Source organism: Planococcus citri, chromosome 4 (genome assembly GCF_950023065.1).
Source record: "Planococcus citri chromosome 4, ihPlaCitr1.1, whole genome shotgun sequence".
NCBI classification, from domain to species: domain Eukaryota; kingdom Metazoa; phylum Arthropoda; class Insecta; order Hemiptera; family Pseudococcidae; genus Planococcus; species Planococcus citri.
The window spans coordinates 34,793,653-34,821,290 of NC_088680.1; the positions used below are offsets into that span (position 1 = coordinate 34,793,653).

The 27,638-nt window shown below is 34.6% G+C and overlaps 1 protein-coding gene across 7 annotated transcripts in view; it reads left to right on the plus strand.

The window, feature by feature from the left end:
* Nucleotides 1-27,638, plus strand: part of Hr3 (Hormone receptor 3) — a 140,307-nt gene that overhangs the window by 81,308 nt on the left and 31,361 nt on the right. For 3 of the 7 annotated variants that reach the window (XM_065360967.1, XM_065360966.1, XM_065360968.1), the window contains exon 2: nucleotides 1,154-1,227. The exons of 2 other annotated variants lie outside the window; for them this stretch is intronic. In XM_065360967.1, the coding sequence (XP_065217039.1) occupies nucleotides 1,203-1,227 (25 nt within the window). In that variant the 5' untranslated portion in view covers nucleotides 1,154-1,202. Of the gene's footprint in view, nucleotides 1-1,153; nucleotides 1,228-19,759; nucleotides 20,537-27,638 lie in introns of all 7 variants that reach the window. 2 more of the 7 variants (XM_065360963.1, XM_065360970.1) reach the window with 1 other exon arrangement.

Genomic DNA, 27,638 nt, shown 5'->3' on the forward strand with positions numbered 1-27,638 from the left:
AAAAATTCCGATTTTTATCAATTTTTTTAAATTGAAATTCCAAAATGAAATTTGGTTTACTTGATGTAAAAAAATCTTTAAAATTATCAACTTTGAAAATAACTTTCAAAAAATTGCAAAATTTTGGAAATTGTAATTTTAATTAGGTTTTTTTAAACGCAACTTCCCTAAGAGGGGGGGGGGAGCAAATTCAAAACTTTACTACAGACAGTATTCAATAGGAGTATGGTACTTCTCTTGACGTTTTCCTACGAATTTTACAACTTGAGTGGATGACCCCCCCCCCTCTCCTCCTCCTCCTCCTCTTCACAAAATCAGGAAGAGTCATTTTATAATATTACAGCCAAAAATCAAATTCTAGCACTCGAGGTATAATTTCCTCATATTTTCCACGCGACACCCCCCCCCCCTTCCTAATAAATATTTTCTGTTCCCAAAAATGTTTGAACCAATCTACCAGTCCCACCTCGAAATTTCAATCCCATTAATTGGAAAACTTAGGTTCTCCGAATATGTTTTTCCTAAGAACTGAGCGACTAGGTACTTTCAGATTTAAGAGGAGGGAAGAAAAAGGGGGAGCGTCCTCATCACGTAGCAGAATCGTTTGCTTTTTTCGTTTGGCTTTTGTTTTCGAATTTAAGTGGCTGAAAAGGCAAGCTTTCTTTAAGGATTTATTACCTATGTACTTTCGATACGACGATAGACCAAAAAATGAGGGAGAAGAAGAAAGAAGAGAGGTAGTAAAAAGTGAACTTTTCAACAGTAAATCTCGATTTTTCCACCAAAACTTCAATAATCTCAATTTTTTGAACTGAAAATAAATTATTTTTCTTTTCAACTTCTTCGTCAAGTACATTTCCTCCAATTTTTCATTGAATAAAAGGCTGGGGCTTCAATTTTAAAACGTACATTAAAATTAAGGATGTCATACGAATTTCGAAAAAAAATCTGATACCATCTCATTGTACCCAAATATTTCAATCTAACGTTCCCTACACCACATTTTTTAAGTACCTACCTAATATAAAATACACGTAGGTACTTCTACATATTTATAAATTATAATAATGGATTAGATAAATGTGCATAATAAATTAATTGAAGTAAGCTATAATTTTTCTAATCAAATGTTTTTTTTTCTTTCTGATTCCAGGTAATGATTTAATGTGAAATTTGAGGGAAAATATTTAAGAAGAAATTATATGTCAATAAAGCAAAGTAACTCAAGTAAGTTGTACCAAAAAAACAACAAACTACACCTTGTTGTCCATGTACTTGTGTTTGCGTCTGCGGTAGATAAAAAATTTTTCTCATAGAATTAAAGCTGTCGGTCGTTGACTTCAGTATGATTCTCGTATAAATGTAGTTAATAGATTAGCCTGGCTTATTATTTAGACAAATAGGTATTTAAGAATTTAAAAAAAAAATACGATAATTTTTTTGAAGCTTTCCAAGCTATACGAACCGCTTTGAACCTTTTCACCGTACAAATCCTTAACCTAGGACTCTAATTTGCGTTGGAATTCCGGGGTCGCGATTACTTCTCTATTTTTAGCTTTATTATTTAGCCTGCCTACGTGTATCGCTGTATAGTAGGAAACGAGATAAGGCAGCAAAAAAATAAATACTTTCCTCGTGTAATCAGAGATACGCTACGATGATTACAACTTAACACAGCCAAAGTGTAAAATGTGAACGATCAAATTAAACAAATTGTCGAGAAGCTGCGCAACGCGATGCGATGGATCATCGCCAACTCGCTGTCCGTCATAAATCACAAAATGCGAACATTTTATTCGGTCATTCATTCTTTGCTGAGGCAAACTCAAAGCGTTTAGATCGTCTATTCGTTTATATCTGTACGCGGTTTGTGTATATTTATGGGTTCTCTTATCGTATCCTCCCTCTGCCTCTCCTCTTCCGATGTGATGCGCATCTCATCTCTATATGTTGTAGATGCAGTTTCATTTCATCTCTTCGCTATTCGAGATTCGTCTACTTATATGAATTTCGGTAAAAATACGTTGAAAAGGATTCGTCATAATTTCCCCTTTTTTCCTCGAAGGGAGAATTTCACACCTTGGGAAACTGAAAGGTCATCAAAGGCTACTCGACTTGGATACAAGTCAACTACGTTCTCGTTATTGACGCTTGCATGAATAGTGAAGTGATAGAGAGAGAGTGTGTAGTTTCGTATGTAATTTCCTTTACACACGGTGAACGTCGTCCTTCTCCTCTTACGTAACAGCAACAACAACAACAACTACTACTACAACTACAACTAGATTATACAAATTGCAGCCTAGTCATATGTATTATCCATACTCCATCCATAACGAAAGAAAGAAAGATATTATGGTGAAAATATAAACCACATCGATCGACTACACACTATACGATTATAATAATTCAACAAGTCTATAAGAAATAACACTGTGTACTTGTATTGGAGGGAAAAAACACGTTATTTTAAACGACTATACGACGATGACGACGACGTCGTGTGTAATTTCTTCTACCTCTACTACTCCTCCAGTCCATGTTTCATCTCACATATACATATATCGCAGCTATCTTACCACCTTTCTAGTCCTCGTAATATCTCGTATACTCGTTTTTTGTACTGCTTTTGACAACATCCAAGAGCTGATAAAATTTTATAATTTTTTTCTGTTTTTTTGCACGAGTATTTTTTTTACGTTTCACCAGAATACTATCTATTTTTACGTATTTTCCTTTCGAAGTGCAGTGAATCTGTTCAGGCGAATTTTACTGAGGTATTCGATGGTGTGTTTATGCAATAAAAGCCCCGCACCGAGCTACATCGTCTCGCCTTGTATCATGACACGCCGGCGATGTTTAGGCGAAAGCCGCTTAGAGTGTTGTACATATGCGATATGACGTCGTGATGTGGGATGCTGGATGTGGATGTTGACTTTCATCATGCTTTTAGCTCATAATCATGGCGCAGTTGTAGACTCATAATTGACTCTCTCATCGTCATTATCTCGAAATTGTCTCAAATTTTTAAGTAATTTTCATCTTCAAATGGGAACTTGGAGTCACTTTTGCAATTGTTGGTCAATAATTGATAGTTTTTCGAGTCATCTTGTGAAAAGGAGAGAAGGAAGAAAAGTCGAGAAAGGAATTGTTTTAAACCATATTAAATTTCATACGAATAAACTACCCCCTCCCCTCACATATAATTGGAATTCATTCATCTGTTGCCCATTTTTTGGAACTACTTTTTTAATCAAGCACTTAATGTGCCAAATAATCATTATTCTGAATGATATGAAGATATTCTTTAAATGAAAGGAGAGAGTGAATTTGTAATTCGGTATGCTTTCAAACTGTTTATTGAAGTCCCCAGGGCCATTTTTACTTTTTTACACACTTTTATTCTCCCTTTCTCCACCCACCATGAGCAAAAAATGGGACTTTTTTGCAGTAAATTCAAGTACTTACTACTTACCTACTAAAGAGGGATTTATTTACTTTTTTTTTCTTCTTCGAAAAGTTGAAAGTAAGAAGTGGAAAAAATTATGAAATAGCATTAAAATAAGTTATGTATAGAAAAAATTTCAAGTCTTTAAATAAGTACTTATCCACAACAGGTTAGAGTTTGAAAATTTTCGAGAAATTTTCAGTAAGTATAAAAAAAATGTTTTAATAGGATCAGCAACCCCACGTCTTCTTTCTTGTCTCTTTTCTCTCGAAGGTAGATGAATTTTCTTTTTAAATCCTCCCCCTCCACACCCCCTCAAAAAATGCGAGAAAAGTAAATTTACAGCATTCTCGATTAAAATAAAAACAACATTTTTCAGAAAATTTGTCATTAAAGAGGCAGGGCGGGAGATGACCTTTTAGCGAACAAACATGAATAAGCCTAAAAAATTTCAATCACAATTTTAATTTTTGAGCCCCTTTTGCAGTTTTTGTAACATTTTAAATTCTTTCCCCAAGTTCGTAATTTTTCTTGAATTTTCCAAATTCGTATTTTTTGCGGTAGAAAATTAAAGTTGCACTTTAGATTTTTTTGTCAACCTTTCAGTATAAAATTTCCTCGCAAAAATGACTACCTAACCAAAAAATGCTTGAGAATACACTCGATAGGTATTGGGTACCTAACGAGTTTGTGAGTTATTATTAATAAAATCGAATAAATTATTTCAATTGAAAAATCATCCTTTTTTATGCATACATTTACTCACTTCCTAATTTTTAAGAAATGTTGTTTTCTTTCTAGAAGATGAACGAAATAATAGGATGAGGTAAAGAGATTTTCCCTTTTTTTTTTGTTTGCAAATTTAAAAAGTTTGGTATTTTTGACGAAAATTTAATCAAAATAGCATTGGGACAATCAAGTTGAAAATTAAATTTTTCCTCCTTTCAGTATTGAAATCAAAAACAAAAAAAAAAATAAGTCACACATTTCCAAAAAATTGAAATTCAATTTTTTCAAATTCGAATTTTAGAAAACGTAATTATTTTTCTGCTGAAAATTCACATTTTTTTTTACCTATACCAATTATAACATAAAAAGCATTATGGGGGGGGGGACTTTTCTCGTATTTAGAGAATTTCTGACGTTTTAGGGAATATTTCATTGTCCTTCAATTTCAAATTTTTTTACTTAGGGCTACCTACTGGATTTGGCTAATTTTTCATTTTTTTTTTTTTTAGAAATTTGCAGGTTTGCCACGATTTTTTTTGCTGTGAAATATTCAACGTTCTGTTTTTTAGGTATCTATTATCGTATTTCACTTCTCAATATTACCCAAAAACAGACTTTTGGAGGAGGGGCTGATTCTCAAAGGTCTTTTTTTTCAAATTCTTTCATTTTTATCCAGTTTTTATGGCAATTTTTCGACATTTTCGAAATAAAAAAAAGCTCCACCCACCTAAAAATATTAGCATTCGAAATACAATTGTATATTGAAATTTATTCCCTCCACAGATTTGAAAATGAAACCAAAATTATTGCTAAAAGGATTTTTTTGCTTTCCTGAAAAATTGTGGTTTTGGATTTCCATTCTTTTTGCTTTGGAGTACAGAATTAGGTATATTTTTTTAAAAACCTAGACAATTCAGAGATTAAAATTCGAAACGTCGTTCAAAAACTTTTTTTGCAGCTTATTGAAGTTTCTAGGATTGAGTTGAGGGGAAAGGGTCCCATTTTTCTGACATTTTTTGGAAGCTTTGTGAAACTTTGAAAAAAATTGTTCATTCTAGTGTACAAAATTTAAATAGAAATGACTACTAAAATAATATTGTTCAGTTCTGACAAGGGCTATTTCATGTCACATTGTTGTCGATCAATTTTCAGGCAGACTACTCCTTTTTAGGATATTTACGTAGATTAGGATCCCAAATAAAATAAATCAAAAGCCCACTCCTACACTTCCATCATTCAAGCCTCCTGAATTCGAGCACGCTTCGCTTCAAAGTATCTATTGTAGTTTATTTCGATTGATATAGCTATTATTTCTCTTGTAGTTTTTGATTACATTTAACCCTAATACTATTGTCACCTAATCCTACACACATATCACGTATGCAAAATGAAACGTTCCAACTTCCAAGCGAACAAAAGTCATACCAAAATCGAATCCTTTTCTACTCGTTGGTTGTAGCAAAACCATAACACGTGTTCGTCCACCTATCTCGAGATCTACTTCTTACGCCTTCATTTTGCTTTCAACCATTTCCGTCTTCATAATGCCCGGCAGCGGCCGACGGCGTCGTATCATTGATAAATTCGTCGACACTTTCGTACGCCTTTTCGTTTACGAAGTAGGCTTTTTCACGACGAGCGACGCAGCGTGCACGATGCACGATGCCTAGATATATATATATGAAAAGGGATGTCGAAGCCGAGGGGATGGTAGAAGTACAGGAAAGTCATGCGAGAACCTTCTTTCGGTCGTATATTTCGGCGCCGTAACATAGCATCCAAAACACAAAGAGCTTTACGCGATTAAGCTCGCAGCAATCACCTTTTGCGATAAATAACAGCACCGCTCTACTTGGCTGGCCTCGCCTCGCCTTCATATACCGTGGCGCTTTTACATCCGCTATGAAACGTACTGCACTGTGTGTGTAGAGTGTACGAGTACTATCTCCAGTCTCCACTGTGTATAGTGTATAGTGTGACTATGGCTTCACTCGGGGTTTGAGAAAAGCTGCGACGATGGAACAGAGAAGGAGAATAATTTCGAAATTCTGGGGCTTTATTTTACCATCGCTCGCTACCCCGCCGATTCTATTGTAGACGCATGAACGCGTTGCCCAACTTCATCCAGCCTTTCGAGAGTTTCGTTCGTTCCGAAACAAAACTATACCATAAAACGCGCTACGCCAAGAACGAAATAAAAACCTCGTCGTAAAAACCCGAAACTTTTTATCTGCGTCAGCGTAATACATACTACTACTACGCTATGCCATATCGTTCTCGTTTGCTGGCAAAAAAGAAAAAACGAACAAAACAGAAAGAAAACGAACTAGGAAAAAAAAGCTTTTCTTGCGCATAGAGAGGAGTATAGCGGGGTAAGAATAGTATTCAGCGAAAAAGATGGGACAGTCCCCGCGAAGTAATCACTTTCCAAGACTCTGGCGGCGCTTAATCTCGGCTCTATGGAGAAATTAAGTTCTCTTTTTCTTCACCCCGTTATCAAGTATCTCTCGTGTAAGTCTTGAGCAACTGCGAGGACGACTTTTTGTCGTAAAAAAATCTATCCGTAGGAATGTCGAAGTCGATTGCTGGCATACGAGGATACGTATGTGTTTATGTACGTGTACAGTATGTCTCCAAAATTCTTAATAGTTTGAACAATTTCATTCTCTTTTATGTTTCACTACAAACAAATGCATTTCTTCTCCATAAAAAGAATTGAACATATTTTCTGTATGAGAGGAATGAATGATATAAACTAGAAATTTTTTCAAAATTTGATGTAAGCTGGTAAAAAATTATCGCCTAATGACCTTAAAAAAGGGATAAAAATTTGACCTCTTCAAATCGATATGTCGGCTACATATGTACTAGTTAAAAGCTCAAAAACCATAGTTTGAGTAGAAACAGTACAGCAAGCCATATAGTCCTTCAATATTGTATGATAATATTGTAAAGAAAAAAAAATGTGTTTTGCCATCATTTGTCTTGGGACACCTTGTTGCCTCTGCAGGAGACAGTATGCATCATATTTGTCTAAATTACTGGGTTCCTAGCGTATCTGATAATGTCTTTCAGGGTTTTGTGAGGTAAGTGTGCAAGTGAATTGGTTGTCATCAGCTCTGAACATTTCTCAAGAAGGGGGCAAACCCAGATTTTTAGGCATGAAAAATCAAAATTAGAAGTAATTTTCTAAGCCCTTTTTGTGATATTATGATGATTTCATGAAAATTAAGGTAAAATTACGCTAGAGGGAAATCAGAGTGAACATTTTTTGAAAAAAATGGGTCCAAAAAACGAAAAACAAAAAAACTAGTTTGCATGTTTTATTTTAAATTTTTGCTCGCAAGGGGGGCATGGCCCCATGCACCCCTCTTCCCTCCTTGGCTGTGTCACTGGTCTGGAGAATCACTGGATTCACTAGTAAAAAATGATCATGTAAATTTTTCAAACTGCTCAACAGTCATTTCAAATTACATAAGTACCACAATTTTATTTTTAAAAAAACACAGCTTTTGGCATGCTCTCGTTGCTTTTTTCTGTTAATATTCCTGAAAGTATAGGCAAATTTATTGAGGTTGGACAATATGATATCAAAAAACAAAATTCTTATTGACAGAGGCGTGAATCCGAAATTACTCGTATTTTGGGATTGGGTTTTGGTTTCGGGATCAAAATTTATTCATTATGGGAGTGGATTTGTTTTAGTTTTGTTCTTCTAAATTTTTATTTCAGTTGCAAGATTGGTTTCAGGATTGAGAAAATTGTTTTGGTTTGAGTTTTGGGGATTTTAATTTCAACCAATTTCAAGCCCAAATTGCTAATTAACCCTGCAAGGGGTCTATAAAATGGGAGGTTTTGACATGGGGAATCGATGGTGCAATTACAGTAAATGCTCGTTATAATGCTGATTTCCTCTACTTAGTCCCTGGACCCCATTTAAACCAATGTAAAATTAATTGCGATATAACGTTCATGAGCAATTATAAATCACGTTTTAACACTCTAAAATTCAAGAAAAATCACATTTTTAAAAAAGTAAAAAACAAAATTTGTGGCAAAATTTTGCCCAAAAATCTATTTTTCAACTTTTAACAGTTTCAGTTCATGCAAATAAGTAAAATTATTTTTGATTTTGGCCAAATAAAGTAAGATTTTTGGATAACCTTATCAAACATTAATAGAAGCTTGGTTACAATTCTTACAAAAAAAGGTGGGTAAGTATTCAAAGTTTTTACGAAAGAGTAGAGTTCTAGATTTTTCGTTATAATCTTAAGAAGAAAACTGAAAAGTAAAATTTTTCAAAATTTTGGTAAGCAACTGATTACTTTTTGGAAAATTGGAACAAAAAAGGCAAGGCTTTCTGAAAATGTTGACCACAGAACACAGTTTTGTAAAACTAAGCATTTTATATTATTATAGATTATAGCCATCTATCTTTTAGTTATCTAAACGGCTACTCATATGCAGAATTATCCCACTGGTTATGTCGCCAACTCTGTTGATTTCAAATTGGAAACAAACGCATCTGCACATGTCTCAGGAAACGTGTGTGTGTATTTTTGTTGTCAGTGGATTAGTGCTGGAAGTGGGGGTGCTGGTGGTGTTTCCGTTTACTGTTCACAGGCATCAATTCCTGAGACAAGCGCAGATGCGTTTGTTTCCAATCTGAAATCAACAGAGTTGGCGACATAACCAGTGGAATAATTTTGCGTATGAGTAGCCGTCTAGATAACTAAAATGTTGATGATTATAGCAGACCTCAAAATCAAAGTAAAATTTCAGATTTTTTCATTTCCAACTAGAACAGTCGTTCAAATTCAAAATAAAGTTCACGTTTCCACTTCTTTCAATACGCTCTTTTTGCTTTAAAACAAGAATTTGCGGTATTACGCTCATCAGCGTTAAACTGAGACATTTGCTTATAACACATTTTGGCTTACAACACTTTTTCCCCGGCCCCTTGAAGAACATTATACCGAGCTTTTACTGTAGTTTGAGGTTTTAAATGCATATTCTGCTTAATTCATCAAGTAATTTCTATTACAGTCTGCATGAATGATCATAAATGATGTAAAATGACAATTTATCAAAATAAAATCGGGGGAAAAAAATCAAAAATTGAAATCCCAAAACCGAAACGATTTTGTTTCAGTTCTGGAATCGTTTTGGGTTCAAAATTTTATTGGTTCCGGAATTTTTTTGGTTTTGGGATCAAGAAAAATAACGATTTTGGTTTGGATTTGAATCGGGATTCAATCAGTTTTGGTTTCAGGATCGTTTCGAACCCACAGCTCTGTTTATTGGATAGAAAAAGTTCAAAAATTGAATTGAAAGGAGAAAAAAATGATTTGAATTTGACTTGCAAATCATTACCTAAGTATTTCATTTTGGTAATTCATTCATATATGTTCGAATCATTGCACTAAGAATCACTATAAAAATGATATGTATTTTGAATCATAAATCATGGATAAAACTACAAATTTAAATCACATGTGATTTGAATTGCTCCAATTTGAATCACTCCTGCCTCTTTTTTTTACATTCTACATCTACACTACACTCATGGTCCAAGTTTTACTAGAATACATCACAACTTTTCATACATATGTACTTACAGAACTGGTAGGGCAGGCATAATCCTCTTTCTGAGGCTCAAGACAATTATTTGATTTCCAAGCACTCTGAGTAAGTTGTTGAATGCAGTTCTAGCCACACTTATTCGTGTTTTGATTTCTATAAGATGTCTGCCATTGTTGTTTATTAAAGCTCCTAAATACCAGAATTTGTTCACATTTTTTATTTCTTGTGACCTGATCATAATTGCCACTGTTTCATCGTTATTCTCTGTGAACCTTATAACTTTAGTTTTGTCTGCATTTATTTTCGTTCCGTCTTGTCAGTCCCACACTGTTTATTCAATCCATCATTTTCTGCAGCTGTGCTTTCGTTTTGCCAGCTATTACTTTGTCATCTGTGTAGCTTATCTCATTCATTCTTTTCTTTCGTTATTAATTTTCAGCCCCATATTTTCAATTCACGCTTCTGTCATGATGATATTGAAGAGTCATGGTGTGAGGGGACATCCTTGCCCTCACCACTCTCCTTATACTTTACTTAGGTATTTTCAGAATACTCTGTTCCGATCTTGGTATTTGATGAGCTTTGATACCAGAAGAAATTCCTTTTCAAAAACGCTATTTTGATAGAGTCTGAATACACCAACTGAATCATTCCATAATTATGAATGCTCAAGCACTTCAAGGGGTGTTTCAACTCGGAAGAGGGCAAAAACCACCCATCGGCATTGCCCTTCCCTTCAACCCAAATTTCACATTCAAAGACTAATTTTTTAGGAAATTTTCTTCCTCGCTCCGTTTGATTCAAGTCAACCTCTTGAAATTGATATACCTCGTGCATTTCGGAATAGTATTTTGAGAAAATTACCGCATCTTTTGCCAAATTTATTCTTCTGCTTCGCTTTTAAGAAAACCCTGATTACGCCACAACCACAGTTCAAAAGTAATTACAACTCTTAAAGACTTTTTGCAACACAGTGTCCCTACGGATCTGTACACGTACGACGTCTTAAAGCCAGTAAGTACGTAGTTAAGTACATGTCGTATAAGTACCTGTAGTCTCTCAGCTACACGAAATCTACCAGCAACCACGTAATATACGTACGAGTGTACCAAACCACCTATAAGTATACTAAACGGTAATTAATACACGAACCGCAAATTCCCCTACCTCACTGTTTACCCATTTATTGATGCTGAAAAAGCGGACGTCCTTTATGAGGAGAAAAAATTTTCTACAGCGAGTACAGTGCACAGGTTAGCGACCTTAGTGCACATAATCGGCATCGCGCTACTCGGTGTACACATTACACAGTATACACACTTTATAGTTGAACCTACAGTACGATGTACGTAAAAGAACAGAAAGAAAAAAAGAACGAAAAATATACGTACGTATAAGTGTACCGTGTGCGGTGTACGAGTATTTTTATTTATATGATAATGCTCGAAAGTTTTTATTACTTTTTTCACGCTAACTCTAGCGGCTCGGCAGAACGAGGCGCGCGCCGCATGCTCGAAAACTTACGTAGTGTTTTTTTCTGCACCTCTTTAAGATTTCCAACGTACACGTATAGGTGCTCCGAGGTTATCGACCTTTTCGCATATGCGAACCCGGCAAAGAGCGAAGAGTAAGGAAAAAAATTTCGTGTATAGCGTTACCACCAGCTGTAGCGTATATTTGATGGGTATGTGTTACGTATGAGTGTGTACTGTGTAGTGTGTAGGTTCATAAACCGCGTATATTTATATACATAATCGTCGTTTAAGCCTTACGGTATCGATAACAAATATCATACAATGTATAATATGCGTTCACCATAGGCGAAAATGCACCAGTCGATAGTTTTTCTGGTCACTAGCTAAGGTTACGAATTCTCAAATATATAACTTCTACATGGTAATTGAAAAATAAACCAATTTTTCGTTTCTAATCGAATGCAGAATTTAAATGTGAAAATTCCAACGTAGACATACCATCAAAAATTTTCATCATTAGTTGAACTTTTCAGAAATAACCTAACCTAAACAATAATCGTGTATAATGTACCTACAATTTAACAATCATACCTAATTAAAGCCATTTAAAAATTTACATGGAGCTGAATTTTTCGAACGATGAATCATGTGTCAACATTATAAGCAAGCATGTTTTAAATAGAAATGTTCTGATCACAAAATGAATCGGTAAAAATTTACTTCCCTCCCCCTCCCATTCTTCATAATTCCAAATATTGAAAACCGAAAATTGAGAATGATCACCAGTTGAGAAAAATTCTGTAAATTTAACTTCAAAATCACTTAATTGAAGTCAAGCACAAATTTTTGAATGTCGTCCATTATTAAAGATTTTATTGAGTCAAGTCAGGTTACAATAGAAGATGAGAAAAAGTCGAGAGAAAAATTCTAAAATTTTGTTTTAAAAATCAAATGGAAACCCCAAGATATGTTTTAAAACCACTGTACAAAAAAAAGGACAAATATTGTCAATTTTACCATTTGTTATAAAGTAAGAAGGATCGAGTAGAAATTTGATTTGATGAAAGATCATGTTACCCAAATTTCAAAGCTTAATATTTTGATTTTAAGCCGCTGGTTAGTTTTCGATTTTTGGAGAACTTGAAAATGGTCAAAATGATCCACGTTAATTTTTTTAAAATAGTAAATCACGGGGGGAAAAAATTAAATTTGGTTCGGAAGCCAAAAATTGACACCTCGAATCGATTTAGAGCATTTTGAAGCTAATAAAAAGCTATCAGCAAAAATCAATTTTTCTCCAGCGCTTTGGAATTTTTCCAAAATGTAATAATCATTTAGTGACATTTCGATAGGATCAAATTTTCATTTTCTGAGGGTGTCTGCAGAAACCTCAGGAGATCAGGGAGGGAGGATTATTCGAGTGCATTCGTCTATTTTCATATTTTCACCTCAAAATTATTATTTTGATGAAAAGCCAACAACTTGCAAAGCAGTTTTCCAAAATGAACCAATAAAATGAAAAAATTCACAACAGTAGTTCAAAATTTGGTTCCAAGATGTGAGTGGTGACATATTTCTCATGCAACAAATCAAATTTTAGCACCTTCTGCTTCAACGATCTAAATTTAAATTTCAGTTAGCAGTGAAAATCAATTTTTCGAGGGCTAATTAGGGTGCGGTGAGTCGTTTTTCATTTTTTTTCCAATTCGATGGAGCCCAACAAAAATTATAGCTGAATGACCACAACAAAATGAACGAGAAATTTAAAATGTTTAGGTCCATGTTCAACTACACACCCCCTTTCCTCAATTGGAAAATTTGAACATTTTTAACATGCGTCGAAAATTTTTTTTGTTCAGCTGATCTATCAATGACCACTTTCATACATAAATGAAAAACAGCTGTGAAATAATTTTACAATAAATTACAAAATTATCACATACTTCATTTTGAATTTTGGGCTAGGAGAGGGGGGGAGGTAACATTGACCAAAAAATAAAAAAAATTCCCCCCATTTTGTTGAGGTCATTTGACCTTGATTTTTTGCTAGGCTCCTTCCAATTTTGAAGAGAAAAAAAATTGAAAAACGACCCACCCTAATGTTCTCAGAAAATCACAAGTACCATTTTTCAATTAACCGATTTCGATTAAAAAACACGCATGACCTTTTCTCCCTTCTGACCCCTCAAAAAATTTTAAATAAATGAACATTAGAAAAGATTTTATTAAAAAATCCACACATATGACTTAGAAAAAAAATCATGAATCATATTTCCCATTCTCCTGTTTTTTTTTTTTTTTAGTGCACAGGAAACAACGCAACAGAAGTACATATTAATATTTTAATTATGTAATTATCAGCGCAGTAAAAGATAACGGAATGACACATTTATATGCCTTTCATTTTAAATCAACCCGTCGAATTTCAAAGTCACATGCTACTGTCCATTTTTTTTATAGTAATGCACATGTTTGTTCTGAAATTGCTCGATTTAATATAATTATAATACATATTTCAACAAAAATGGCCACACATTACACAGTAAATAATCCCCCTACGCCCCCTCCCTCCTGAATCTAAATGGAAACCATTTTTAATCATGGATTTATTTCCCAAATTTTTTGTAAGGCTAGACAAGCTGACAGATTTTCATAAAAACTGTAGAGGGGAATAGGAGGAGAAAGAGGAAGTGTGGATGGTGAATTGATCAGACAATTAGAGACAGACAAGCACCAGGCCAACTATACTGACTTATTTCCCATACTCACTCGCCCATCAATCCATCATACACACGTACACACCTTTCTTCGAGCAAATTGAAATCACTCGCCAGTGATCACCAAAACACAATTTACAATACTGCATCAATAAAATATGCATCAAGATAAATGGAAATTCCTTAAGGCAACATGTTATGACTGTAATATGTACAAGTGAATTTTTATCTCAAAACTATATTCGGACCCTGTAGGAGCAAGTAGAGTGTAGGAAACGTATTCGAATTTCGATAAAAGAAAACGTTATCGTTGATTTATTTATACTTCAAAATAATTCGTTACCGTGCCGGTAATTTTTATCGAATCGAAATTTATAGACCTCCGTAACCAATCGGCAATCGGCAATTACGCGATATGCAGTCGAACCAGCAAAATTTGCGAAAACAAAATCAACACCAATAGATATTATCGCGATTCCGAGAAGTTCAACGTTATCGAACATAGGTATCTGCTCGTAATTGCTTACGTTGGTTTTCTTTTTCGAACCCCTTCAGTTTCGAATTCTTCTTCCTCATCCTCTGAAGTATAAGTAGGTATGCGAAATATGAACTAGGTATCCCATTCGAGGAAAGTGATAAGTAAAATTACACTTTGAAAAATGGCCAATTCAACCCTTCGCCGTACGTATTATACTCGTACTTGGTTTCTCGATCATACTTATAATATCTGTGTATGCACATTTATGTGTAGAAGCTTATTACAGCTACAATAGGTACACAATACTCATATTTCATTTCAATGAACTTGGATAGGTTACTTATATCGGTAAATCTTTTCAGGTACAATAAGCTATGGTAATAAAACCAAGCCATAAAATCCATTCATATCGGCTATACATGCTTATTGTTTATATTACTTCGACACGAATCGCAAATAAAAATCATACTAAAATTTGAATCCTTAGCACTCGTACACGTAATAAAATAACCATCGTTTACTGTCGTACTACAATTGATATTTTTTGCCAAACGGTTACCGTTTTCTCTTCCATTTCTCCTTTCGATAACTTTTCGAAATCTTCGCTTAAATTATCATCGACTTGAAAAAATACACAAGCTGTACCTAGCTAGTCATATGATTATGATAAAAATTTCAATATCTAAGTCTGACCATGGCCTTCCCAAACATATTACTTATCGCAGTTGAATAATATTGAAAAAAAATGTAGACTATCGTGTAGTACGTATAATTTAAAATCTACTGTAATAGAAAGGCCACGGTCATTTAGATTTGTTTATTTATAAATTCGCTAATTCGAAAATTCGCGACGAAAGCGGAAGAAAAACACGTGCAAAACAAACCTTCTCGAGGCTTTCGACCTTTTTTTCACTCTCTTTTTTTAATCAAGTACCCCTCTTCAAATCTCTTTTCTCAGTCGGAAATAAAACTCGGTCGAAAATATTTTTCATCATTTGCAGGGTCAAGGTAACTAGATTATATTATTCTAGATAAAATTTATTTTCAAAAAATATTACACTCGAACTCTCTTCGTCGTCGTCGTCGTCGTACGCATTACATACGCTTAATTACTTTCACTATACATACTTTTAACCTTAGCTTTATCGTAGTGTTTTCTTAAGCGTCTGCTCTGCTCTCATTCTCCTTCCCCTCCTGTTTAGGTACAAGCGTGATATAAACGTGACATCTAAACAGAATTTAATACATTTTACGTGACACGTCATTTTTAAATTTAATTTCAAAAAATATATTTTTTTTGTAATTGGTTGATCATTTTCCAAGATTACAATTTTAAAATTTTAAATGCTATTCAAATAGGAAAATTCACTTTCCTCCCATTTACTCCTCCTCTTCACTCGCCTAGTTTTCTCGAATACGATCAATTTCGTATCAAAAGTCAAATCGGTCACAGAAAAGCACAGAACCATGGATACTACGTTACTTTTAGCTCGACACATGTCGATAAATATACGTGTACGTTTCCTCCGGTTAGCTTTTCCAAAATATTGAACGAATGGGTCGCATCGTAGCTTATTTCACATTCCTATACAAAAGTTACGAATGTTCAAGTTCGCTTTTCACAACGAAGCATTTGAAAACAGGCGCAGAGCGTATACAATTTTACCACAATGCACAGCACACAGATGCTGAAATTGGTTATAAAATTGCCAGGGTGAAGGGGGGGGGGGTCGTGTCTCTACGTACTTACGTTCAAATTACAATATTCTTTCCAATATACATTTATTTGTAGTGGAAATTTTATTGGATTTCGCCAACAGTTCGCCTTTTACCAATACAAGTTATTCCAATAGATGAAAACTGAATTACGTGAAATTTTTCCCAAACGTTGAATTCAACTCGTGATAAACACGTATATGACGATATTGTAGTTTTGAGTTGGTATTTGACGCGCGAATTGATCATTTTCTTCGAGAATTCCATTTTCCATTTTCGCGCAATGTGTATGTTGGTTTTTTGTTCGTTTCTGGAAAAATTCTTTGGATATTTTGCGGTTTTTTCTCCCTTTTCGAAATATACTCGTAGGTACTTATTACAGTATTTTCGATTTTGTATTTGCGGAATCAGTATTATTTCTGTTTTCTCTGTTCCGGGTACTTCTGTCATAATTTCGATTGTTTATTTCGTAAAAATGAATTCGTATTTGTGGTGCTGAATCTTTCAATTCATCGTAACGAAATGCTTCGAGGTGTGTTTTTTTTACCTACGTACCTACTCATGTATGTATACTGAATTGTACTCGTAAGATGTTATTCTATTGGATTTTCATCGGTGATATAACTTGTGAGGGAGAAAGGTAGTCGAAAGATTCAATTCAATTTGTTCATTTGCGCGTACAAGTAGAGCTTTTATCAGAAATCACTGCAGTGTAAAATAACTCACATTGAAAAATGACACGAAATATGATTTTAAACACCTTTACATTATGTATCTCGACTAAATGATATTTTATACTGCTAGAATTGGCAATAATAATGTACATTTTCCAATCAACAAGCGTTTTAGAGATGTATCCTCTTAGAAGCTTTTACGTTTCAATTCACATTAATTTGCACAAGTTTGAAGCATACCAAATTTTTCTAGAACGACTGTATAATTTTTTCGTAAAAATTCCGTGAAAAGTTTGCTTGGTGAAAAATTTTCGAGGATGTGATGATAATCGCATATTGAATAGCAAAAATTAATCACCAGTCAAAATTTCAAGAGCTAAAGTGCATTTTTCGATTTTTGCTGAATTTTTGAAAATTTTTAGGCCAAAAATGAGGAAAAAACCAAAATTCAACCAAATTGACCTAGGAAGCTGAATTTAGATGTTCGACCTGCTAAATCGTCTGAAAACTGTTTCAAACCGTTTTGAACGGTTCTGGAGCTTCCAGCATATTTTTGAAACTTGAAAATGCAGCTGGAAAGCCGAAATTTATTCTGCAAGCCAATTTAAATACCCAACGAAGTCGATTGCGATTGGATTTCAAGTCGTTTTGGAGCCTCCAGCGACTTTCTGAAAATTACTGAAGACTCCAGCAGGTTTTTGAAATTTGAAAAAATTACCACAAAATTTCATCAAGTGGAGTTGGAAATCCGAAATTAAATCTGCACTCCAATTTCAACACGTCATCAAGTCGGCTTCAGGTGGGTTCAAGTCATTTTTTGGAGCCTCTAGCGACTTTTTGAAAATTCTTGGAGCCTCCAGCAGATTTTTGAAAAGTCGCTGGAGGCTCCAAAATGACTTGAATCAACCAGCAGTCGACTTAATGGCGTACTGATATACTTTTATGAAAATTTTAAGCATCGAAAATCTGTGGAAGGCTCCAGTTATTTTCAAAAATTCACTGGAGGCTCCAAAACGGTTTGAAATCCATCAGCAGTCGACTTAATAGCGTGTTAAAATTAATTTTCAGAAATAATTTCGGCCTTCCAAATGCATTTGATAAAATGTTGAGGGATTTTCAAGTTTCAAGAATCTGCTGGAGGCTCCAGAACTGCTCAAAACGGTTTGAAACTGTTTCCAATCGATTTGGCAGGTCGAAAATAGGACATATCCCAAATTTCAGCTTTCTAGATCAATATGGTAAAATTTTGATTTTTTCATCCAAAATGATTTCAAAACGACACGTTTCTCACAAAATAAATCAAAATTTGATCAAATTGGCAAAAATGACTGAAGTTTGGGTTGAACTTCATTTTTGGCTTCCCGAGTCGTTGGTGATGATTTCAAACTGTTCTGGAGCCACCAGCAGATTTTTGGATTCTCCAAGTTCTACTAGAAAGAAAAAAAAATGAAAATCGGGTAAAAATGGAATTTGAGCACCAATAAATTTAGTTTGATCATCTTTGTGAACCTTTCAATCGATTTAGGCACATATTTTCAAAATTTTCCCGGTTCAAGTACAAAGTTTTCTCCATCGATTATTTTTGAAAAAAAAAATAAAAAATTTGAAAACTTTGGGTTTGAACCAGCTCAAAAGAATTTTGAAATCGATCGAAAGGGTCACAAAAATGGTAATTCCGAATTTTTAGGCGTTGAATTTCATTCCCACTCTGCTTACTTCGTTTCTTCTAAAGAATTTGAAAATCTTCTGGAGGCTCCAGAATCCAAAACGGTTCAAAATTATCATCAGTCGACTCTGAAGGTCAAAAATAGGGTACCCAATACCTATAAACCCAAGTTTAGTTTTTTTTACATCAATTTGATCAAATTTCGATTTTTTTAAAAGGAATTAAACCTTTCTAAATTTTCTAAAATTCGTTAAAAATCGAAAAAAAATGAATTTCAACTCCTGAAATTTTCGCTGGTGGCGTATTTTGAGATCCTCTTTCTATTTCTTTCTGTCCAATTCGAAAATTTTCGTATTAGAAAATTCTGCATTCTACATTCTTTAAAAGCAGCTTCATTCATTTCAGAATATTTCAAAAAAAAAAAAACAAACAAACAAACAGATTTTTGAGCACTTCATTTTGCAAAATAATGAATTCCGTTTTTTTTTCTGTTTTTTTTTTTTTTTTTTTTTTTTTTTTTTTTGTAACAGACACCTAATTAATTTGACGCAAGAACGCAAGATTTTTAAAAATAAAAATTTGAAAAAAGCATAAGTTTCATCCTTGGGGCTGCACCTTTAGATCTCAAAGGGTTAATTAAACTATAATTGTATGGACTCTTTGAGCTCAAAATTCACATCGTGCTGGCTAGCATAAAAATTTACATAATTTCGCCTGTGAATGCTCCGTTCTATTGACAGGCGAATAGTTCGATTTTTAAAAAACGAATCGTTTTCAAACGACACTCTATTTTCCGAACTCTCTTTGAAAGAATTTCCATTCACTTCTCGCTTTTGAATGATTAGTTCATCTTAATATAGGTAAATAGGAACTAATCATAGATTTAGAAACAACAAACTATAAATGCGTTCCTAAAAATTTTAAATCTCCATGAATATCAATAAATAATAAAGTACTAGTCCAAATGTGGTAATTTTACGATCAATTTTTCCATCGTGTGATTCAATTCGACATCAGTGTTACCAATTCTTCTGCTAATAATTTGAAAAAACGTAATGTACCTAGGACATTTGAAATATTTACTAGAATAGGCAACGAAAGAGTAATGAAAAAAGCTCGATCATCGATCATATCGATCGAATAACCTGCAGCAGAGAACAACAATGCATTTGAAATCTGAAGCATCTCCACAAAATATATCAGAGAACAAAAGAAAGGCGACGTTTGCACAAACGTAATACTCCCCCTAACACCCTTGTATATTTCTTTCTAGAATGAAATAATCTCGACGCAGTCTAATACCTCTACCTAAAGCCAATTCCAATACCTGAAATTTCTAGCAACTGCGATTAGTCCAACGACATATTCGAACGGCCCCGGACACGCTGACTTCGCACACAAGTCACGTCGCCGGGAAGACCGCGAAAAGACTCGTTAAGACGAAAAAGGAATAAGTCGATCGTATCACGGGTCCATTATGCATGATTATCAGCAGGATCCTGGCGGAGGACTTATAACCATCTCGCAGCATTATTCATCACCACTACCAATACCACACGTAAATATTCCCAACGTAGCAGTACAAGACGTACCAACCAATCGTGATCATTTTACTTGTAATCACCAGTCACAAAGTATAACACATCGTCTCCATCAGCCAGTGGCAATCATCGCCTTAAAAGCGGCCGATAGGCAACCATGGATGCGGCGGCAGCCGCCTTGGAAGAGTTACTCAGCACCGGAGACGATCCATCGTCCGGTGCCGGACGAACGGCCGCCTCAATGTTGGGGTGGCATTCGCATTCGGGCGTAATGGGCCCCCTCAGGGCGGCTCACGATGCCAGCGGTCGGTTTCGCGGCGGAGGCGGATCCGCCGCTACCGATCACGATTTAACCATGAATTCGTCGTCGTCTCTGACTGCCGATGATGTAACCAGTACCACTCCTCCGCCAGCTACCAATTCGTGCCTAGCACCCCAACTTTCACCGAATAATCCATCCGGAATCAATAACGTTAACGGCGCTGGCCATCCCACTAATTCCATCAGAGGTAAGTCATGTTTTAACTCTTTTACTCTCTTGTTAAACCTGCGAGTCTGCTGCGCCATTTGTGTAGTGCAGATCAGAGCACACGTTGTACGAAGGCGGCTTTCCAAGCGCCTGCACCACATCACACATCAATCAATACCGAATACAACACACATGACACACGTGTGTCGAGTAGATAGGTACAGGGTGTTCCAGAATAACCTTTCACATTTGTTTTTCTTATTACTCTGAGAGAAAAATGTTTACAAAAATTCTTTTACAACCAAAATGAAGTAGAAACATGCCGTTTTTAGACCGTATATTTGAGTTTCCATTAAAAATCAAGTTTTAAAAATTTTTTCATCGAGATATTTTCCATCATTTTTGACACATTCAACCGAACATTTTTTCAAATTATTGAACACTTCTCTTCCTATCAGTCTCGACTCACGATTAAGATTACCTAGAAGATGTTTCAGAGTCCTAGATTCATCCTGATACACTTTTGACTTGAGGTAACTCCATAAAAAAAAATCATAGGCTGAAAAATCAGGGGATCGAGGTGGCCTTTAAATTTCTGTGTTCAACGAAATTATTCAATGTCCAAAGTGCTCACGCGCTAAACATATTGTGTTGGTCTCTGAATGATAGGTAGCTCCAACATGTTGGAACCAAGTAAGTAACTCTATTTTATCTGCCTTTCAGTTCAGGAACAAGAAACTTGTTCAACATTTTGCCTTACCCCTCACCATCACTGTTTCATTAAACACACATGGTCCCACTACACCAACTTTAGCCACGCCCAACCAAACAGTCAACTTGATGGCGTGTAGAGGTTTCTCGAGTATTATCAAAAGATTCTCTGTACACTTGAAGCGCACATTCTGTATATTCACTTCACTGTTTAGATAAAAATGAGCTTCGTTACCGATGAGTAAAGAGTGAAGGGGTCCAGGAGTCTTTATTTTTAAAAAAAGACCTTCACAGTAAACGTACACTGTACAGCCATCTACTTCTCCAGGACAAAAAATAACTATTGAAACATAATTCGGCATGCTTTGGCTACCTAGAACCGCCTTTACCATTCCCCTAGCTCCACTTGAACACAGATCAGTGGTTACCAAAATGTGAAAGGTTATTCTGGAACACCCTGTATATGTACCTAACTACCTATAGCTATTTAGATGATTGAGCATTTTTATTCTTAATTGAATATAAAGAAACAATTTAGCGGACTCGAAGCATTATCAAGATGATCTTTGCACAAGATGTATACAAATCCTCCTCTTATCTGCTGTCTATCTACATAGACACAGTCTTACACTCCAACTTTGGTACACTTCACACATCCCAGGATATTACACAATCCATCAATGCCAATTTATCCTTGGCAGTCGCATTTTTCTACGAGCTCGCCTCTCTGATCGGGTATTTTACACCCTCTAATGTGTAATGTATGGCTCAAAATCATATTATAGCGTAACCCAATCGAACAATGCGATTATGATATTCAATTATACGCGAGAAAAATTCCTCGACGCCAACCTTCGAAATCGGTGCAGTCGATGTCGTTGATAGGTAAGGTATACCTACACGTGCGTTAAAACCAAAACATAGCCATACAACGTTGAAAAAAATGGGAAAAAGTAACGCAATAACTAATCTATCATTGACCCTGGTCATAGTTGTTACTTATTATCAGTAGAAAATAAAAAACCTGGTACCAACAAAAAATATTATAACAAACTACAGACAACACGTTGTTGGTTTTACCGCAACAAGGACGTTGTCGTCGTAGCACATTAATCGATTAAAACGCAATCTTTCTCTCTTACTCGGCCAATAAACACCTCTACTCAAATACCGGTTCACTTCTAAAATTTTCCCGCAAGCCGACAATTCATTATTATAGTTTGTTTACCGCCGTCCGCCAATGCGGGACATCGATCTTCGGCCGAATCTACACCTCGATCATGCGGGTATTTACAAGATACCCAGTTCGATTACCTAAGCGTTCGGTAGAGTAGGTCTAGGCGCCCATAATGATTTCTCAAAAAAATACGAGTACGTGGTTGTGTGCCATACTCAGTCATAAACGAGTAAATGAACTCATATTATAGTCGTAAAAGCATGAAAACGCTTTCAAGTTTTCAAGCTATTGCCTCACACATCTCGCAGTGCACATTTTCGAAAAGTCTAATGACCCTTTTTGAGATGAATTCTGTAAAGGCGATGACGCTTATGACGGCGACAGCAGCTCCGGATGCTGCGGACTAATGCACCAAATTCCAAATTATAATAAACCATGTTTCTTGTCTTCGAAATGTACAAAATAATACACAAATACTCGTATATTTGACTACGAGGCACTATTCCAGTAACGTGTGAATGTTTGGAATTCGCGGAAACTGCGGTGGCGATGGTGACGATGGCGGTGTAGCCAACGTTGCTGCTGCTGTTTTAGTGTTTGGAGCGCAATGTGTGACGTAGATGTACGCAAACGCGTATACTTTTTGTATAAACCAAAGTATGAACATTCATTCGTATATGTGGTAACTGGTAATGTACAAAGCGACGTTGTCTATTATAACGTCAGCGTTTTATGGTTATATGTACTTGATGCGGATGCGTATAACTGCAAGTACGAATGGCCATAAGAGAAAAGAGCTGGAGAGAGGAAGGGGAGGGTGATTTGAGTTGGGGAAACGAGAAAAAAAAGAGCATATGACCAATTTATTTGATGAGTCAAATATTTCCCCAACATCTCCCCAAAATTTCACAATTGATACAAACAATTCATAAAAAATCGTTGATTCAAATGAGCATCCATTCAAAAACTTGGTGCTTCTGCAGAAACCCTCAGACTTCAAAATTCACAAAATAGTGATTTCTAGAAAAAAAAGTGGTCTCATTTAATGGTTTATCAATTTTGAGACTATGTTTAAACATTTGAATACTCATCACAAAAAAATCAAAATTCGAAAAAATTCAAAAAATAAACAAATTTTAATTTTTTTGCTGTGAGTGTGATTTTTATAAGCTTTTTCATGAAATACGTCAGAAAGAGGTCAAAATAAGACAACTGAATAAATTCAAACTTTTTTTGATGTTTGGAATTGAAAATTGAATTTTTTTGAATTTTGATTTTTTTTTGTGATTAGTTCATTTTATCGAGTGAAAGGGGGTTTTCAACTTTTTTTAACAGATACGTAAAAATAGGGGTCAAATGGGTCAACTTTACCAATCAAAACTTTGTTTCATGTTTTAAATCAAAAAATCACATTTTTTTTGCAAACTTTAAATGTTTTTAAATCGACTTCTCGACAAGTTACCATCCCAATTTTTTAATATGTTGTTCAGCATGAACAGTTGTCCATAATATATTTTTTCAGAATTTTTGAGATTCGGAACGATATAAAAACCACATTTCGAAACTTTTTGAGCTAATTTTTTGTACGAAAAAAAGTGGCAACACTGATTCTTATGATATCACCAAAAAGCCTCTCAAAACCCCTAACTATGGGAAAAAGTTCCATTTTGGTAGGTATAGCGGTTATCGAGTAATCCACTGCTGAAAATGGATGATATTTTAGGTTCACTGAAAACTTTTACACCCCCTGGCTGCCTTTAAAAATGGGCTAGAGGGCTGCGATTTGCGCCATTGGTCATCCCTTCGGAAGGTCTTTCCACAGGAAAAATTTCAAAAAAATCCCCGAACCCCCCTACCACTTCTTGGTCCAATCGACGTGGAATGACCCAAAATTCACAAAATTAAGATTTCTGGAAAGAAAGTGGTCTCATTTAATGGTTATCAATTTTGAGACGATGTTCAAACTATTGAATTTTTTGAAACCCAAACTAAATCGCTAAATAGAGTTGACGCTCAATCAGTGAATGGGAGAAGTGTTCAAGAGATAATTCAAACTTTTCAAGCGAAATTTTGACACTTCAGACGTTAGAATGATAATCAAAATGCTGGAAATGTGACGATTATTTCTTGCGGCAGTTTTCGTGATTTTATAAAGTGGAGGTCAAAATTTCACAATTATATTCAATTCACAAAAATTGATTAAAAAAGAATTAAGAAATCAACGCCCACTCTTACATTTTCGGCTGTGGTAGTGATGATGATGACAGAGTGAGGGGAGGGGTCAAGGACTTTTCCAATAAAATCAAGTTCTTTGCGTTTTGAAGTTACGAGTAGGTAACGACCAAAAAGTGTAAGCAATAACAAAAATTTTCAGTGCTATTGACCTTCCTCCGGGAGGCAAATGATGCTTTTGGAATTTGAAGTCCGGAGAAAAACTTCAACAAAGACCGATGTCACGATGGATTTGTCGAAATGACGGTTTGGGAGGGATGAAAGGCGCCTACTAAATCGAAAAAATGAAAAAAGATGACCTTTCGATGACCTTAGAATGAGCAAATTTTCACATTAGGACGATATTTTTTTTTGATGTATGATTTTTATAGAATTTTTTTAAGCTGATCACTGGAAAAATTCATCAGGTCAGGATTTTTCACAATTTCAGATTGATGAATTTCACGATTTTATTCAATTTCTATATTTGATCCATATTCTGTAATTTTCCACAATTTTTTTTTTCTCACAACTGAGCTTTTTTGCGATATTTTGCTCAATTTTTATGACATTTCTACAAATTTTCGCACAATTTTGCTCAATTACACCGTTTAAAAAAAAAACAATTTATGGTAACTTTCAGAAACAAAGGGAGAGGGGGAAGCAATTTAATAATAATTTTTATAATATGTACCTATACCTACCTACCTACTTTCTTCATTTTTGACAATACCAAATCATTCAATTCTGAGAATATTTTATCATTTTTTGTAATTGAGTTAAATTTTTGGCCAAAAGGATGACTTTTTGATGTCTTTGATGACCTGGTAGACAGAGAGGGGAAGTGGTAATTCTAGAAAATTCCGAATAAATCGTCAACTGCTTTTTTAAAAAAAATATTCCATCTTGTTCCGAATTTTCCAAAAAATCTTGAGAAATGAAAATTTTTGACGCAATTGAGTAGAAAATGCAATGTTTTTCAGAAAATAATTTTCCAAAAAAATTACGTTCTGAAAATTTTGAAACTACCAAATTCACGGGTGAGATTTCCTATCATCATTATCTAAAACTCAAGTGGAAAAAGAATCAGGTGATTGGTTAAGCGAAACGAGGACGACATTTTCAAAATTGTGTTTTCAATTTTCTAATTACTCATTTTTTTTCAATTTTTAATTCAAAAAAAATCAAAATTTCTAAATGTTAAAAGGTTCTAAAAAAATCAGAGCTTATAGCCCTCAAACTCATGGCCATTCAGTGGTTACCATAAATTGGGACTCTTCAAAAAATATGGGTTCGTACATTGAGATTCTGTTGTTTTTTTTGCTGTATGTTGAAAAGGTATTGGGTATATTATTTGAATAGTATTTTCGTATAACCTATTCAAATTATTCCTTTTTGCTCTCAAGCCATAATTCATCAATTTTTTCAATCGTCTAGTCAACATTCTTACAAGAAATTATATAAGTGAAACATCCTTCTATCAAAATTTCGGACTTTAATGAACTAAAAAAGAAAAAATAACTTCCGGGCCATAGATTTAAAATCAATTGAGTATAAACCGAAAATAAATCAAAAATATACATAATAAATTGCAAAAAAAAATCCACATCAGTATTTTAAAAGTTTCAAACTATTTTCTTTGTAAAACAGAATAACTTTTAGCAATTGTCCCGAAGTTGCATTAATCGGAGAAAAAGTTTTCACGTTTGTCTTCCTCGTTAGCGACGTTAATAGTTCATCTGTCAATTTTTGGTGGATAAACGAAATCACTCGTATCTCAGAATTAAATTTTAAGACCACTCGAACGGACAAGTTTTTGTGATTTGTTTTTCAAATCCTCTTATAAAAAAAAAAATAAATAATAATATCATTACAAGGAGACAAAGGTACCTATGGTATTTTCAAAATAGAAAAAATTCAAAAAATCAATTGTCTTGAAATTTTTCCCATCATTATTATTATTATAGACAAAATGATCCGAATTTCTCTAAAAGCCTTTCTTAATTTCCAATCACACCATAATTATTCAAAACGATTCATCACTAGGTACATATTCACAACAAATTCCCAATTTTTCATTTGTGGAAGAAAATATTGCAAAAAATTTTTTTTCAGTTTCTATAGGTAGTCAAATTTTCAAAATCTCTATCAAGCTTTCTACATTTTTTAGTTTATTTTTTCACGAAGTGAAGACGAAGGTGAAAACGTGAAATGATTCAATATCTTCAAATGCTCAGACATTATGAATCTTTTTCATGCGTTCATTTTTTCCCTTCTGCCTCCCTGTCCCTCTTCCACAATAAAGATTTACCCACATCAGCACAATAACATTCCTAAATAGACAACCATCAACATATTGCGCATATTTTGAGTTTAATTTGCGTACCTATTTCAAGCATCAAACTTCGCATAATAACAGAAAACTTGATAATGCAGTTATTTTTGACAGTTAAAATTGATGCGGTGACCGGTGGCCACATTTAATAAAATTCTAAGTACTTGTACTACATATAGGGTAAATTTACACATGCATAATATATGACCAACGCGGATATGAGTAATTCGAGCATTACAATACAAAAATGACTAAATTTAAATAACCGTAAAACCTCCAAAAAAACACACACACCAAAACTATAACCTATTCAAACGACAAAATGTCATCGTATGTACATATCTGATAAAATTTCAATTTCGACACGTCTGCTGTATCGTCGTTCAAAGCTCCAGAGCAGAAAATCGTCTCCGAAACACGACGCTTTTAATTACTGCGTAAAATACAGCAAACACAAATTAATAACATCTTACAAAAACCAATCCACGAAGATGAAATAAGATTACAAGACTCGTCGAGATGAAGGGAAAACGTGTAGGCAGTTTGGTTGAGAAAAATCTCTTAATAGGATGTCCCTTTTGCGGCCTAGTAAACTTTTGTACAAAAGTTGAAACGACGACAGCACTTTGTCGAGTTGAAGAACATCGTTGGCGTTTTGTTAGCGGATTAAAGTTATACCATTATCGATTGAACATATTGTACAATGCT